We start from the raw sequence: 17,496 nt of genomic DNA on the forward strand, positions 1-17,496 counted from the left end.
GTCTTTCTTTATCTCTTTTCTCTATCTGCTCTGGTTAAGTTGGAAGGCTAATTTTGACCAACTATTGCTTTGAAGTAATATCTCTTATGTGAAATAAATTATCTTAATCTCAGGAAGAAAAGTCCCAAACCATATTTCTACCAGCCAGGCAACTATTAGGCAATATGCTTTTCTTCCAAAATCATGAAACAGTTCTAGATATCACCTTTCATTCTTAAAGTCTCTTATCAGTTATATGAAAATTAAATGATGGGAAATAGATCACATCTGCCATCTGAGTACTTTTTCCTCCCTGCTGTTGGCTATTTTTTAGTGCTTTTCTAACAACTGTCCTTGATTCTATCCCTTTCCCTTAGAAAAATGTCTACATCTTAAAAGAGTACCTTATTATACACAATTTTTTATGCCATCATTCCCCATTTTGTATATAAGAAAATTGAGATTGAGAGAGGACTCTTGGTTCTTTTGACGTTTTACTGTCTGAGAACACCTCAGGGTAGTAGAGATTGTAATTTAATCTTCAAGGCTTTGTTCTATAGCTGCTGTTTGATAGTTTCACAACTCAACTGCCTTGACTTCCTTACTTTTATAAAATCTTATGAATCTAACATTCTATAATTCTATATTTAATGCCCCTCATTAGTCCTGCTCACTTTTGTTAATATTTGTCCCACTTCCTCATATACTTTTTTTCTCATTCAGTAGATATAACATGAAAAGATAAGCACAAACATAATCTCATTCCATGTTCCCCTACCTTGAAGGACCTAATCTCATTTATGGTAATCAGAGTTCATTTTCAGACATGAGAGGCTTTCCCTCTCTTTTCAGTAGATCCTTTCAGTTAATATAAAAACAAACAAAAAATGGAATAGATCTGAGGAGAGCATTCAATTAATTTCTGTACCTCATTCCTTTCTATTCACTAGAACATCATGGTCCCTTGGTATGACCTTGATAAAATAGTTACTTATCACAAGTTTAAAATGGATCAGTTCACCTACTTCTTCCCAAATGAGTTCTTCATTGTAAAGTCCCCTTATTTCCAGGGAGTTTTGGAGAGGGAAAGGTATCTCTTGAGGACATTTGTCTTCTCTTTATTTTTTTTTCTATCCCCATCTCTAATAGACACACAAATGAATGCCTTGTGACACATTTATATCCCCTACTTTGAAGTTTCCATGTTAATATTTTATTACCTTTTCCTAGGATCTACCCCAAAATACCTTTGCAAGAATGTCTACATAGATTTGGAGAGACAAATGGCAAATAAGGTAATTGTCATGCACAGCATGAAATAGCCAATGAAATGCTCTTGCTGTTATTTCTTTGATTCCTGTCCCAGCCCCTATCCTACCCCACCACACACACACACAAAGCAAAAATAAGGAGAAGCAAACCTTGTTTAGACAAGAATAAGTCACTAGACAATGTCTTAGATGCATGGGAATGGAGAATGGAAAAGAGGAATAGATTTAATTTATAGCCATTCTCTATTCTGAATTCTTGCTTTTTTTTTAAAAAAAATTATATTTTTCTCCAAATTATTTCTCTTAATGGAATCATAAAATTGAAGACAGAATACATTCCTGATTCCTTGGTAAATATACCTTGTGATTGTATATAATATATATTATATGGCATCTATCATTAAATAATTTTATATTTGTGGTCTCTCCCAATCACAGTGAGAACTCCTCAGTAGTAGCAAGGGCTGTCTTTTCTTTCTTGAGAGTGTATCCCCAGTTTTTAAGCATAGTGCTTGGTACACAGCAAGTATTTAATTATGATTTTCATATTATATGTACAGTTGAATCAAGTGGTCAGAACTATCACTAGGAATTTTTGTACTAGGACAAGTATCAGAAATTGTATCTGGGACAAGTGGAAAGAAGTGGGCACAAATTTGAGGGAGGGGAAAGAGAAAACAGAGACCCCAGGGCACCAAATTAAGGTTGCCATTGCGATTGGATGGGCCAGGCAGGATAGAAGTTGAATTCGTTCACCCTGCTATTTGGTAACTTCTAATTTTAATCAATTAGCCTTGCCAATTAAACACTAACCTCTATTGTTTATTTTTTTGTGTATTGGAGAGCTTATAGCTGTTCCCAGTATCCTCTAAATTCTGTATCCTGGGGGGAAAGCTCAAGGCTCTGTAGATGAAGATATGAATCTCCCAAATTTTGCTTAAATTCTTGGTAGACAATTTCCTTTCCTATATGTTTTCTTTTCTGTAAGCCTTCTAGGAGATTGTAAAAAGATGATTTATGTGATGAATACAACTGAGTAAAATGATAGTACAAAAGCATCCATTCATTCAACAAATAGTTCTTGAGGACTTACTCTGCTCAGGGTCCTAGAGCCGATACAAAGATGATGAATTAAATGGGAGACCTTTGTCCACAGGGGACTCATAGGAGAGAGAAGTATAAAACACAAGAAATATGACAAATGGTCCAAAAAAATTTAAGGTATGGAAACTTCACACATCTAATGATTACTATAAATGAGGACCAGATTTATCAAAGGCATAATAGACAGAAGCTTGTTGCTTGTTGATTATATTTGATGCCTAGGTTTAATGAACAATATTCTTATAACTACAGATATTCCTTTTAATTCTGTATTTAACTATTTAATACATGTTGAGTTCTTTCCACCTGCTCAGTATTCTATATAGACTATACATTAAAAAATGGAACTTATGTATGAAAATTTTTTTTTATTTGAATATAGCATTTCCAGTCATTCACATATACTATAAGGACATTTCAGGTAGAAAACCAACAGAAATATAAAAATCACAAGTTATTGAATTTCAGAGCTGAAAAAGAATTTAGAGATTATCTAGCTTAATCTTTTCTTTCTACAGATGGGGAAGTTAAGGGTTAGAGAGGATAGTGATTAGGGTGCCACACTTGTAGTCAAGACACTAGCTATGTAACCCTGGATAAGTCACTTAACCCTGTTTGTCTCAATTTCCTCATTTGTAAAATGAACTGGAGAAAGAAATGGCAAAGCACTCTAGTATCTTTGGCAAGGAAACTCCTAATGGGGTCGTAAAGAGTCAGATGTGAGTGAAAAGACTGAACAATGACAAAGAGAAGACAAGGAATCACACATACAAACTTATGTGTGTATATATATAGGAATATATGTACATGTATATATATATATACATACATATATACACATATATTTATAAATAAATATATAAAGTTTCCCTTTTATCTGCTCTGTTTTAACTTCAAAAAATTATTTTCATACTGTTTGCTTGATAATGAATCAAGTACTAGGTTTGCAGTCAGTAAGATCTGTATTTGCATCTTGCCTCTGATACTAACTGGGTAACCATGGGTAAATCATTTAACCTTATTTAGCCTCAATTTCTTCTGTAAAATGGAAGTTATACTAATTATGCTACTTCTTTTATGGGCTCTGGGGCTTAGAAGAAAAAGTATTTTCAAATGCTTCGCCAATGTTCCGGTTCTATCTGAATGTCAGTTATTATTATCATTAGATTGTAAGCTCTTTGAGGGTCTTTTGCTCCTTTTTTGTATCCCTAGTACTTATCACAGTATGTGACATATGAATATAGATTAGATTGGTTGATTGGTAGATTATCATTAATTAACTGAAAAGTAGTTTTAAAATTGTTGAGGACCTCGCTTAAGTGTGGAACCCAGAAAGCTTGTAAAAAGGTTAAAGGGAACTGCACCATCAGGAGCCCCTTGGTTCTCTAAAGCCCCCTGCCACAGTTGTGAATCCTAGTCCCCACAGCTGTGAATCATAGCACACTAGGGAGACTAAAAGAATTTTTTGTTATTACAATCTTTACCTTATTCTTTGAAGTAGAGCTAAAGACCGACATAACCCAAATGGCCTGTCTGAAGTTCACAAAACAAATTTACTGATGCATATATTGTCAAAAAATGCTTTTCTTCCTTTTTAAAATTTATTTATTTATCTTTTTATTCATTCATTTATTTATTTTTTGCTGAGGCAATTGGGGTTAAGTGACTTGCCCAGGGTCACACAGCTAGAAAGTGTTAAGTGTCTGAGACCACATTTGAACTCAGGTCCTCCTGACTTCCGGGCTGGTGCTCTATCCACTGCACCACCTTGCTGCCCCTATATGCATTTCTTTAAACAATAATTTGCTATGATTAGAAAATATATATTCTGCATAGAGAGGAAATAAATCAGAGGGAAGAGGTCAAGAGTCTTTCATTGCAACTGCCTCTCAGTTTCCTTGTATCATTATCGTCCTCTCACATGACACAATCTATTCTGCTGGTCAGAATTACATCTCCAACAGTTATTAGCAGGTGGTTCCCATGACATAAAATAATATAAGTTTTTAAATAATTGTTCACAACCAACTCCTTAAAATGGTTAACATTTAAACTGAAATTCATAACTGATATATTTTAAATATTATTAATTTCCATCCTGTTGATATTTAAACAATAGAAAAGTTTGGACATTTAAATTTCAGGTAACTTCCTCAAGTTAAAAAGTCCTATCTAATTTTACTTTCTTTTTGAATGATATATTTCATAAAGAGTTCATAAAGAGTGTAAGTGACTTTCAATCCACAAATCTTCACACCAGTTATTCCTAGGATAGACTTAAACAACTTCTATTATAATGTTTTAAGTCTTGGGCAACTTTGTAGCTATCATAGATGAGGGCTATTGATTGATGAAGTACTTGTTCTGAATCAATTCAGGTACCACAAATAGGTGAGTAGGCTCAAGGGGAAGAAAGGAGAAAGGGACAGTTCTTATTGGACATATGAAGACTCCTCTGAGCTTCTTTTCTTGCAGATGTCTAAAGACCTGTTCCTTTCTCTACTAAGATTAGGTAGTTAAGTGTCTTATTTTGCTTGGAGGCAATGAGGGTTAAGTTACTAGCCCAGGGTCATATAGCTATTAGGGCCATATTTGAACTCAGGTCCTCCAGACCCTGTGTTCTACCCACTGTACCACTTAACTGAAATCTTCATTTTAAAGACATGGAGCTTTTCCTTGAACCCAGCACTTTTGGTCACATATTGACTCTGTTTCCTTCCAGAAGCATCAAGGAAACTCAGTCCTTTCCATGTGGCAGCTTCTGCCAGATGAAATATGGATCTTCATCTTTTCCTTTCTGTCTCATAAGGAACTCTCTTGTATTGCACAAGTTTGCCGCCACTTCTACCAGCTTGCCAGTGATGACAGCTTTTGTAAGTAGAATGAAATTCAAACAACACATGCACATATACATCTCATATTCTAATTTTAAGCAAATATTGCATTATTTGGTGTATTGACAAGAACATCAAGTTTAGAGCCAAAGAACTCAATTCTGAAACCTGACTCTACTTTTTGTGACCGTGGAAAGGTCATTTAATTTTTAATAACAATGATAATAGCATTGATTCTCATTTACATAGCACTTGCTAAGTGCCAGGTACTGTGCTAAGAGCTCGCAAATATTATCTCATTTGATTCTCACAACAAGTCCAGGAGTTGTTATTATTAACAATAATGACTATTATTATTATTCCCATTTTATATTTGGGGAAATTGAAGCAGACAAGTTAAGTGAAGTGCCTAAGGTCATGCAGATCATAAATGTCTGAGGCTAGATTTGAACTCAAATCTTTCTGACTCTAGGCCCAGTGCTCTTATCTATCTGCTTCTATAACTGATTCAAGTTCATCTGTAAAATAAGACCATTGGATTAGTTGATTTTTAAGACTCTTTTCATTTCTATATACTAGGGTTCAAAATTCAGGAGGGAAAGGGAAAGGGAACTAACTCATTGGCAACTAACATCTTTCATAGCATGATTTCCCTAAATGAAACTTTTTAAAATATTAATATCATCTATCATTTGCCTTATTCCTTTATAGTTTACAAAAAGCACTTTCATATTCAGCACTGGAGAAGGAAATGGCAAACCACTCCAATATCTTTGCCTAGAAAACTGCATGATCCACGTGATCATGAAGAATTAGTTAAACACGACTGACTCAACAACAATAACAAATTCTAAAGATAGGTTACTGTGGGTCCAATAACCTTAAGACTTAAAAAAAAAAGAATGGACCTCTCTTAGCAGGTGTCTAGATCCTCCTATGAGACCCTCCTGAGAGTTATCTCTATTGTAGCCTTAGACTCCAGTTCTAGAATATACCTCCTCTGATATTTTGGCTCTAACCTCTGCTCATTGATGAAACCTTAACTTATCTTGCCCTTTGATCCTTTCTTCATTGTAATTTATGCTTAGACTTGAACCTTCATCTATAACAGAATCCTGAGCTTCCATACTATTTCTGTTCTTACTCAATGCTAATCTCTCTTTGCCCACACACTTTTCATTTAAAGTAGCTTCTCTCTACCTTTCCTTTCTGTTAGTACTTCCATTGCATTTCCAACTGGTGGAACATATCTCCTAATGAGATATTTCATATTATCTTCTATTTTTTATTCCTTTGATTTTGTTTTATTATTATTTGTTTTATTGATTATTGTTTTATTATTTAATTTATTGATTTTTATTTTTTAAAATTTCTCATAAAACCATTAGTTTCTATTTGCTTGATTTTAATTTTTAAGGAATTATTTTCCTCAGTGAGCTTTTGTACCAACTTTTCTATTTGTCCAATTCTACTTTTATTTTGCTTATTTTTAATATTTTATTTTTCCAAATATTCATAAAGATAGTTTCTAACATTCATTTTTGTAAAACTTTGTGTTCCAAATTTTTCTCCCTCCCTTCTTTACCTCTCCATTCCCCAAGACAACAAGCAATCTGATATAGGTTAAATACATACAATAGTTTTAAGCATATTTCCATGTTTGTCATGTTGTGAAAGAAAAAATCTGATCAAAAGGGAAAATGAGAAAGAAAAAAAAAAACCAAGCAAGCAAACAGCAATAACAACAAAATGGTGAAAATAGCGTGCTATGTTCTACATTCAGTCTCTATAGTTCTCTCTCTGGATGTGAATGGCATTTTTCATTCCAAGTCTATTGGAATTGCTGTCAATCACTACGTTTTGAAAAGAGAGAAAAGAGCAAAGTCCTTCACAGTTTTTTTTTTCTTCTTTTTTTTGCTGAGGCACCTCCGGGTAAGTGACTTGCCCAGGGCCATAGAACCAGGAAGTGCTAAGTGTCTGAGACCAGATTTGTATGCAGCTCTTCCTGACTTCAGGGTTGGTGCTCTACCCACTGTGTCCCCTAGCTACTCCTTCCATCACAGTTGTGATCATCTTTTTTGTTACTGTATACAATATTCTCCTGGTTCTACTCACTTCACTCAGACTGAGTTTCCAGACTGAAATCAGCCTGCTCATCATTTCTTATATAATAATTATGTTCCATTACATTCATATACCATAACTTATTCAGCCATCCCCCAAATGATGAGCATCTACTCACCAATTCTATTTTTAAAGGAGTTGCTTTCTTCGGTGGATTTTTTTCTCCCATTTGGCCAGTTCTGCTTTTTAAAGGCATTCTTCTCCTCTTTGACTTTTTCTTTATTTCCTTTATACCATTTGGCCTAGTCTATTTTTAAGTTCTTATTTTCTTCAGTAATTTTTTGTGTCTCCTTTGACAAGCTGTTGATTTGTTTTTCATGAGTTTTATGCATCATTCTCATTTCTCTTCCCATTTTTTCCTCTAACTTGATTTTCAAAATACCTTTTGAGCTCTTCCATGGCCTGAGACAAATTCATATTAGAGACGTTGGATGTTGGAGTTTTGACTTTGTTGTCTTCTGAGTATGTATTTTAACCTTCCTTGTCACCACAGTAACTTTCTATAATCAGAATTTGTTTGCTCATCTTCCCAGCATATTACTTGACTTTTAACTCTCTGCTTCCAGGTTGGAGGGTGAATGGCTCCAAACTTTTTTTATGCAGCTTTTTTTAGAGATTCTTCTGTAAATTTTCATTTCTAACAAGGTGGTATGATCAAAAGAAAGATATGTACTACTCTCCTGGCATGTGCTCTGGTATGTGAGCAACCACAAACATTTTTTTCTGCCCTGGAATTGTGAAGAGGATACCTGCTCCATTGTGGCTGTGAGCTCTGGTGTGCTAGTGCTCTTCCTCACCTTGGGACTGTCACCCAAGATCTCAGTATGAGCAAAGCAACAGAAGCTGCCTCAGTAAAAAGATTGCTGTAATCTCCTTCTGAACAGTTGTTTGACTCCCTTACTAACTGTGGGCTGAAAGCTCTCAAAAATACCGCTTTCATTGCTGATTCAGTGACACATATATCTATATCTATATCTATACACACATATATATGCATATATATACTCATATATACACTCTCTATATATACATATCCATATGTATGTGTGTATGTGTCCATATATATATATATATATATATATATATATATATACTGTGACTGATTGTACTCCACTCTCTCTTTGGGGTGACAAACCTTTCCTATTGATCTTCTAAGTTGTCTTGGGATGGAAAATTGTTTCACTCTTTTTGTGAGTTCTTATACTCTAGGAATTGTCTATAGTCATTATTTAAAGGTATTTGGAAGGGCCCTTGGGAGAGCTCTGGTCCGTCCCTTCCTTTACTCTATTATCTTGGCTTTGCCTCTCCTGTATTAATTCCCTAAATGTACCCTCAATGGAAGTCAATACAGTCCATGTTTAGTCTTTTTGACTCCTGAGTCCACTGAATCACTTGTAGTCTCTGGGGGATAATTTTGAAGCAAGGGAAATTCTTCCTTTAAACTTGGTGATGGTTACTCTACCCTGAAAATGGTGTTAGAAGTCAAATTATCCTAGGAACATGATGGCACTTTGGAATTCCTTGTAGTGCTCCTCCCTCTCTTATCTTCTACTCTCTCTCTCTCTCTCTCTCTTTTCTCCTCCTTTCATATTCATTTTCATTCATCTGTTAGTGATGTGTCATATTAAAACAAAAAATTTTCCTACAGCAAAAAAAAAATGACAAAAGGAAAAGCTCCTAATTATTCATGATTCCCTGTAATGGGAGGTCACTGTGCAGCTGTGATGCTGCATGGCACTGTGAGCTTCACTGGGGAAATGAATGGTTAGATCCATGTTGACTTGGTGAGGAAACAAAAAGAATTCTCTGCTCTGTAGTGAGAGGGTAATTATGTCTGAAGACCTTTCTTACACACCCAATTGCTTAGGCAACCCTGGTAATTACTATGGTTAGAGACTTCATATGCATTAGAATGAGAGAAATTTTTAAAAGAAAATTAGGAATGAATCAGACATCGGTTAGCACTGGGAGTAACAATTATCAGCACTAGGTACCTTGTAATGGCTTATAAGGTACCAGATGTTGATGAACCTGGGTTTAAATTAGTACTCTGATGCTTTCTATTTCTGTGACCTTGGGAAAGACATTTAACCTACCTGAGTTTCAATTTCCTTATCTGTAAAATTAGATTATGTGACCTCTGAAATCTTTTCTGTCGTTAGCTAAATATTCTTATGATATTATGACACTGGTATGGAAGACATGATGTGAGCAAAGGTACTCATGTAGCTAGGAGAACTTCCAAGGTATATGATAGGAATCCCTGGCTTAGAGCTGGGATGACTTGAAGTCCAATCCATCATCTGACATTTGTTGGTGTTCATCCTTGGTTCTTGAAGAGAACCAATGACATTAGGAGGGTGATGTCTTGACCTTCAGGTGAATTTGAATTAAGTAAAGGCAAAGGTATGCAAAGTTTGATGTCAGCTTTACTCTTACCCCAGAGGCATCAGAGCCCAATAACAAGATATAGGTCAGATTAACTAGAGATGACCAAGGATGCAATGGGAGATTTTGGCCTTTTTAACTTAAGTTCTGTCCCAGGTCTCAGTTTGTGGCAACATACATTTAACAATTAAAGGCTAAGTAAAAATTGATACAAAAGATGGCATGGTTTGCCTTCATAAAAGAATCAGCCTAGAAGGGGAGGGAACACCCAAAATTTCTGGCCAGAATAGAAACAATTGTCATTTACATTAACTCTGAGTCCTTAAAACCCAAGCAGTAAGCAAGTGAAGCTTGAGCTAGCACCTTTTAGTGGCTCTTCAATGAGAGCCAGAATAGCTCTTTTTGAATCCCAATAAGCTTTATCAAATCTGGTTTTCCAGAGCTCTATTTCCAGAAATCATAAGTGAAAAGTACCTGAGACAAAAAGTTAAATGTTCCATTAAAAAAATAAATAATGTTAGAAAAAAAAGTAAGGAAAAAAACCGTCTAGCCCAAACTCCAAGATCAAAATTTATATCCTTTTGGATAGAGCACCCACATGTAAGGGTATGACTCCCCACATAGAGAGAGAGAGAAGAGGAAGAGGATGATCTGAATTTTCTACCATGAAAGAGTGGCCCAAATTCTCTAAGGTGCAATTTCCTTACTATAAAATGAACATATTGGTACCTGTAGATCTTATTGTACAACAGCTTCTCTTAGGAACAGATGGTATAGTCTTTTCAAAGTAGGGATAAGGACTGATGCTGGATTTCATTAGTCTAGGGTTCACCCTCTACTGACGTGGGTCAGCATGTTCTGTCCAATTTATAGTTTTATAGTGTTGTCTAGGGCATTGAAACTTCAAATGAACTGCCCAGATCTACATAGCCATTATGTTTCAGAGGCAAGCATTGAATCTAGATATTTCTGACCCCAAGGCCACTTTCCACTCTATTATGCTTCATGTAAAGTATTATATATAAAAATAAGTTATTATTATTATTATAAGATTTTGAGCTGGTATTAATCTTAAGGACTATCCAGGGCAATTCATTCATTTTATAGATGAAGAAACTGAGACCAGACAGGTGAGTGATATGATGAGGGCCATAGGAATTAAATAATAAAGTTAATCTATGTAGTGAAGGGAAAAGATTATTTCCTCAAGTTGGATTCTTTTTGGTCTTCCCACAGTAGAGAAAGAAAGAATAGGAAAGGGGATGTTCGAATCTTCCAGCACAAAGAAAATCTGTACTGTCTCTCCCTCTTTAGAATTAGGATCCTCTAACTTTAGACCTGTGCCTTCAAAAGATAGGATTTCTGCTTTTGTTTTTAAGTTACAGGTTTAACATTTCAAAGAAGTCATTTTTAGGTAATCATAATTAATAAGTTAAAGAATTCTTAAAAAGCTATTTTTAACAGCAAATGATTAGGAGGAATCTGCTTTTTCTTTTGATTTTCTCAAGGAATGAATTGAACTAATGTTTTCCCAAACCTGCTCATTTATCATTGTTTCTTTTAGCCAGTCGATGTAAAACTATATCAGACCAGGCTTTGTGGTGGTTCAAAAAGACAGCAAGCACAGACTGTGGCAGAAATGTTCACTGAAAGGGAATGGTCCTGCACACACATTTGGAAGAGAGAGAACAATCCTACAAATGAGATTTATTGGAGTTTAGCTGCGGTATTCTTATTCAGAAACATATTTGTCCTATTTTCTGAGCAGAAGGACACAGTTCAGAAAGCAGTGACTGAGTTAACTCTACTTCTTAAATACTAGAAACAATTAGCTTCTTCACAGTTGAGTGCATAATTGTTCTTTCAAAAATGGCCTACTAAAGCCTAGTTCAATGATTAGTGTTCATGCTATTTCCAGTTAATTTATCAAATCATAGGATCCCAGGCTTAGTGCTGGAAAGGAACTCAGGAGGCAAACTAATTCAAATATCCTCATTTTAAAGATGAGGAATCTGAGTCTGAAGGAGCTTAAGTGACTTGATCAGTCACACATTTATTAATCATCACAGAGTATATTTAATCTGATGTCAGTCAATACTCCTATTAGGTGAGGCTGGAGTCAGGAAGTTCTGAGTTCAAATTCTGCCTGAAATGCTTACTAGCTGTGTGACTCTGGGCAAATCATTTCTCTGTCTTAGTTTTCTCATCTGTAAAATGGGTAAAAAATAACACCTACTCCCAAGGTTGTTGTGAAAATTGAATGAAATAATATTATAAAGTGCTTAACATAGTACTTGGCCCATAGAAAATACAATACAAATATTAGCCATCATCATTATATGCCATTAGGGTGCTATTTTTGTCAAAGGAATAATGAAGATCTAATTTTAATAAGAAAATACTCAGAATAATTGAATATATTTGAATTTTTACAAATAAACAAATTCTATAAAGTAATTCTTGGGGATTGCAGGTGCTTCACCTTTGAAAACCCCTACTCTTGGATCTTGATTAAAAACTCTCCTCAAGGAAAAAATCTGTCTTTTCTCTTCTTACCGGTGCCCTCCATTTTCTTCATTTCTTGTCGCCTCTAATTTCCCTTCTGTTGCTCTATGAAGAAAGCTTAGTGGGCTTAGAACCTCTCCCAGAAGGAATGTTCTCTTCTCTTTCTGGCCTCTGTTCTGTTCTCTAATTACTTACACTCCATTTTAAGATTTAAGATACTCCATTTTAACATCCCCTTGAGAGGTATAGTTTTAATTTCTTTTGTGGTTTGTTTTAAAAACCAGATGAGGATACTTTGTCCCCAGGTTAAAAAAGGGAAAAAAATGGAATTCACTGGCTTCATTAGAGGGTACAAATGCCCAGGCCACTTAGGATTTTTAAAATGATTATAATTATGCCATAAATAATGAATGCCTTCAAATATGCTAACCAACCTGATAATAGCAATGATTTAGCAGAAAGCAAGCAGCTCTCTGGTTATAGGTTGAAAAAAAGCTTCTTAAAAATAATTCAAATTTTCTTGATTAAAAAGCATGCTAGTTAATTTTTTCTGATTTTCTCAAATCCTTCTTATTGTCCTAATAAGAAATCATCTTAGAGGGAGAAATAATTTTAAAAAGAAACAAGATATATCTCCATACAGGAAACATTGTTTCCTGGTGTATTTACCTAGGAAAGATTGCTTTTTCCAAGGTGGTGGAGAAAATTGGGTTGTTGTGAGTTCAAATCCCACTTCACATACTTACTGTGTAACCCTAAGCAATTCATTATTTCCCTGTGTCTCAATTTCCTCGTTTTGAAATGACCCTATGCATTTTTATTATTATTTTGCTCAAATCCAAGCCATTTTTTCCCCTAGACCAGGTATAAACTTGGGTACATGAACTCCTCTTCTGGCTGTCCTGTTTGTCTTCCTGCTTACCATGTATGTTCTTTGAACATAGTGATTATTTTGCTTATTTGTATTTATATCCTTAATTCTTAGCACAGTGTCTGGAATATAGTCGGTTCTTAATGCTATATCTTATATATTCTTGCTCTTATGCAAACTCTCTTTCTCTCACTCTCTCTTTCTCTCATTTTATCTCCCACTCACCACTCTTTCTCACACTCTCTTCTTTCCTTCCTCTCTTCATCCCCTTTCCTCCATTCCCCTTCCTTCCTCTGCCCTCCTCTCTTCTCTTCTCCTCTCCTCTATTCTCTTTTTCCTGCTTTCTCTTTTCATCCTCCTTTTTCTCCTCCTTCTCCCTCTTTCTTCCCTCTTCCTCACCATCTTTCTTCCTTTTTAAACAGCCTCAGTTTGCCAATATTATGTTAAACTATTTAGGTAATGATTAAAATGATGTCTTTTATAATTGATTTTTTTATTTTAGCCTCTGTAAGTTTATTGAAAGCATCTTTGCAGCAATTATAATACCAGAGATTCAATCAACCAATAAGCATTTATTAAACATTAAATATGTGTCAGGCATTATTTTAAGCTTTTGGGGTGCAATGATATCAAAGGACAGTCTTTATCATCAAGAAATTCAGTCTAAAAGGAGAATAAATGAGCAAACAAATATATAAAAATAAATCATATAGAAGATAAATAGGAAATAAGTAATAGAGGATAGATACTAGAATTAAGAGAGATCAGGAAAGACTTTCTATAAAAGAGATATTGGTTGGGACTTGAAGGAAGCTTTGGAAATGAAGAAGCAGAGATGTGGAAATAGATCATTCCTGGCAGGGGAGAAAAGTCTGGATCTGAGACTTGGAGCATCTTGGTCAGGAGATCAGTATCACTGGATTTAAAAGTTTGTTTTGGGGGGGGGTAATTGTGAGTATAAGGCATAAAAAGATTAGATAGGTGGGTTATAAAGGACTTTGAATGTCAAATAGAGGAATTTTTACTTAAAGTAACTTCCTCATTGAGAATGAGTGTGACCTAGGCTTCAAGAAAATCACTTTAGTGGCTGACTGGAGGATCCATAGTGAAGAGAGATTTGAAGCAAGCAGAGTCACCAGTAGGCTACTGAAATAATCCAGACATGAGGCGATTTGGTGATCTATCAGGGTATTAGCTATGTCAGAGGAGAGAGGAGCGAAGATTTGGGAGATGTGACAAAGGTGAAATTGGCAGATTTGGGCAACAATTTAGATATGGGGGATAAAAGATAGTGAGTGATACCTCAGTTGTAAGCCTGAGGACCGGGAGGATGGTATTACCCTTGAGAATAATAATAATAGCAAAGTTAGGTTGAAGGAAGAGACAATGAATTTTAGACACATTAAGTTTTAGATGTCTACTGGATATCTTGTTCAAGATGTCTGAAAAGTAGTTGATGAAGCAAGACTGAAGGTCAACAAAGAGATTAGAATTGTATAGGTAGATTGAAGAATCATCTGAATTGAGATGATGATGAAATTGATGGGAGCAGATGAGCCTGCCAAGTGAAGGAGTATAGAGAGAGAAAAGAAGAGGAACAGACAGAATCCAATGGAACACACATAATTAACAGGCTTGATCTGGATGAGGATCCAGCAAAGAAAGGATACAGAGAAGGAACATTCAGATAAGTAGGAGAAGAATCAGATAAGAGTGGTAATTTAATGACCTAGAGCGAGGAGAGTATTGAGAAGAATGAAGATCAACAAAAAGTCACAAGACATGTCAAGAGGAATGGTACGTTCTTCATTTTGTTTATACATTTAAAAGATTTCTTCCACCATTTCTATACACTGGCAGTTTCTGCACATGTGGTTTAAAGGTTGTGAGTATTTTTGTAAGGAAGAAAGAGCTATTTAAAATGGTCTTCTCAGATTCTTATGGGTCTGCATGGTGTGGATGCCAGTATCATCTCTGATTATATTCTCATTCCAAAAGAGTATATTTGCTGAATTCTCAAGGACATTCCAGCATTCATGTTTGTGGTATGGGAATTTGCTGTTTGTTTTTTTAATGAAGGATAATGAGGGCCTAGTTTATAATTCTGACTACTTTCTTATGTCTCCCTGGGTATTTATTTAACAAATACTAAATTTCTCTCTTTTTTTGTGTGAGGCAACTGGGGTTATGAGGCTGGATTTGAAGTCAGATCCTCCTGACTCCAGGAGCCCTGACTCCAGGGCTGTTGCTTTATTCACTGTGCTTTCTAGCTGCCTGTAAACACTGTTTTTGCAACTTGAAGCTAGGTGGAATAGTGGATAGAGCACCATCCTAGAGTTAGAAGGACCTGAGTTCAAATCAAACTCAGAATCTTACAAGCTGTAACTCTGGGCAAGTCACTTAACTCTGCTCAGTTTCCTCATTTGTAAAATGAGCTGGAGAGGGAAATGACAAATCATTCCAGGCTCTCTGTCAAAAAAAATGGGGAGAGGGATCACAAAGAGTCAAACCCTACTGAAATGATTGAACACCAAGTGATAATGCAGAAGCCAGGTGTTATAGTTTTAGAGCATTAGGCTTGGATTCAAGAAGACTTGAATTCAAATCCTGTCCTATCTGCTTACTAGAATCATTTAACCTTATGCAGCTTCAATTTCCTCACATATAAAATGGAGATGATGCTAGCACCTACTTCACAGAATTGTGAGGATCAAATGAAATAATATGTGTGTGTCAAACACTTTGCAAACTTTAAAGCACTATATAAATGCTAGGCATTGTGATATTTATTTTCTTGTAAAACTGCAGTATTATCATTAACAGCAATGATTATGTAATAACAAATCATTGTTACAAATGGTAATTATACATTGGGGAGGAGCACACTGGTCTGGGGTGGAGGAAAGCCTTGTGTTTGGAGTTAGAGGACTTATGTGATCTCGCCCTCTCTGAAACTCAAAGTTTCAGAGAAAAATGCTCTAACTGTCCAATGAAGAGATTTTATTGGATGATGTCAAAGGTATATGAAGATGGGATGATTTCTAAGTTGAGTTTTTCCATAATCCATTGAATTTTTTAAGCCTTTATGTACATTTTTATCATTTGATCCTTAGAATAACTCTGTGAGATACTGGGGCATATATAAATATATATATATATACACACACATTTTTTAAATTCCCATTTTAAAAGTGAAGAAACTGAGACTTAGCAAGATTCATTGGTTTCCTGTGTCTCTGAAACTAGTGAGTGCCAGAGGTAAGATTTGATACTAGTTTTTTTTTTCTTTCTTAAATCCAAGTCCAGAATTCTACTCACTATACAATAAGTAATAGAAACATTTATTTTAAATGATCATTTCAGTTTGTTTTCTTATGGGTCATTACTTGGAAGAATCAAGTTGGTCAGGTGTATCTTACTCTCCCTTAGAAGCTTCTTTCTAAAATTATGTGTCTTGAACTTTTGGAAAGTGAATTTTACACTCTTGATTATACTTTTAAAAGGAGAGCTTTATTATTGGTTGTAGTCGATCAGCAGTTGACAGTTGGAGTGGAGGTTGGGGCAACCAGTTCATGTGACCAAAACAAGAATTGTGGGTTGTTAAGAAGAATACTTTCAAGGCTGTGGTTATATCAGCAAACCAAACTAGAGTTCCTTTGGTGATGGATCTCTGATGAGTCTAACTTCTGTCACATTCTCACGGATGAAGTCCAAAGCTAATAATTAACAGCCTGTGCTAACAAAGGTGAGGGCCTCCAAGTAGCAGATGGTGGTATTTCAGTGATGCTGTACAAATGTTTTAGACACCAAGTGTATTGTTCCTTTGAGTCATCTGCCCTCTTGTGCTGCCTCTATAGTCCAAAGCAAATGTTTTTAGCAGTTGCGTTGTTACAAAGCAGGCCAGGAGATAATAAGGTCATCTCTGAGCTCAGCTAAAGCCTCTTGTTATCTGAAGAGTAATTCAACTAACCATGAATGAGATTAGATTCTTACATAGACTTGGGAGAAAGGTGGATTTGCATTCTCTTTGTAGCAATGTGTGTGTGTGTGTGTGTGTGTGTGTGTGTGTGTGTGTGTGTGTTTGTGTTTATGTGTATGTATGTGTGTGATTTCATTTTGAAAAAAAAAACAAACTAATAGAAAAAGATAGACTGTTGTCTATATTCCAAATTAGGTAAGAAGGTGGTTTAAGAAAGAACTGTTCATTTATTCTCATTGTAAAAACGAGACTTCTGTTTATTTTCTTATAATTTAACTTCTCTTGTGCATTAGTCACTGTTTCAGATCCTTTAACACTAGAGTTCAAGCAGTGGATCTAGATTAGCATTAGCTAGAGTTGGTGTGAAAGCCAGGGCCAACCTCAGGGGAAAAAATGTAAATTAGGAGCCTTTTGTTTTGGGCATAACTAATCTTTTATTTC

The 17,496-nt window shown here is 35.4% G+C and overlaps 1 protein-coding gene across 1 annotated transcript in view; it reads left to right on the forward strand.

The window, feature by feature from the left end:
• Positions 1-17,496, forward strand: part of LOC116420465 — a 181,700-nt gene that overhangs the window by 24,490 nt on the left and 139,714 nt on the right. Inside the window, exons 5-6 of the mRNA XM_031945481.1 lie at positions 1,210-1,274; positions 5,077-5,227. Coding sequence (XP_031801341.1) covers positions 1,210-1,274; positions 5,077-5,227 — 216 coding nt within the window. The remainder of the gene's footprint in view (positions 1-1,209; positions 1,275-5,076; positions 5,228-17,496) is intronic.

The sequence above is a fragment of the Sarcophilus harrisii genome, chromosome 1 (genome assembly GCF_902635505.1).
Source record: "Sarcophilus harrisii chromosome 1, mSarHar1.11, whole genome shotgun sequence".
Classification (NCBI taxonomy): domain Eukaryota; kingdom Metazoa; phylum Chordata; class Mammalia; order Dasyuromorphia; family Dasyuridae; genus Sarcophilus; species Sarcophilus harrisii.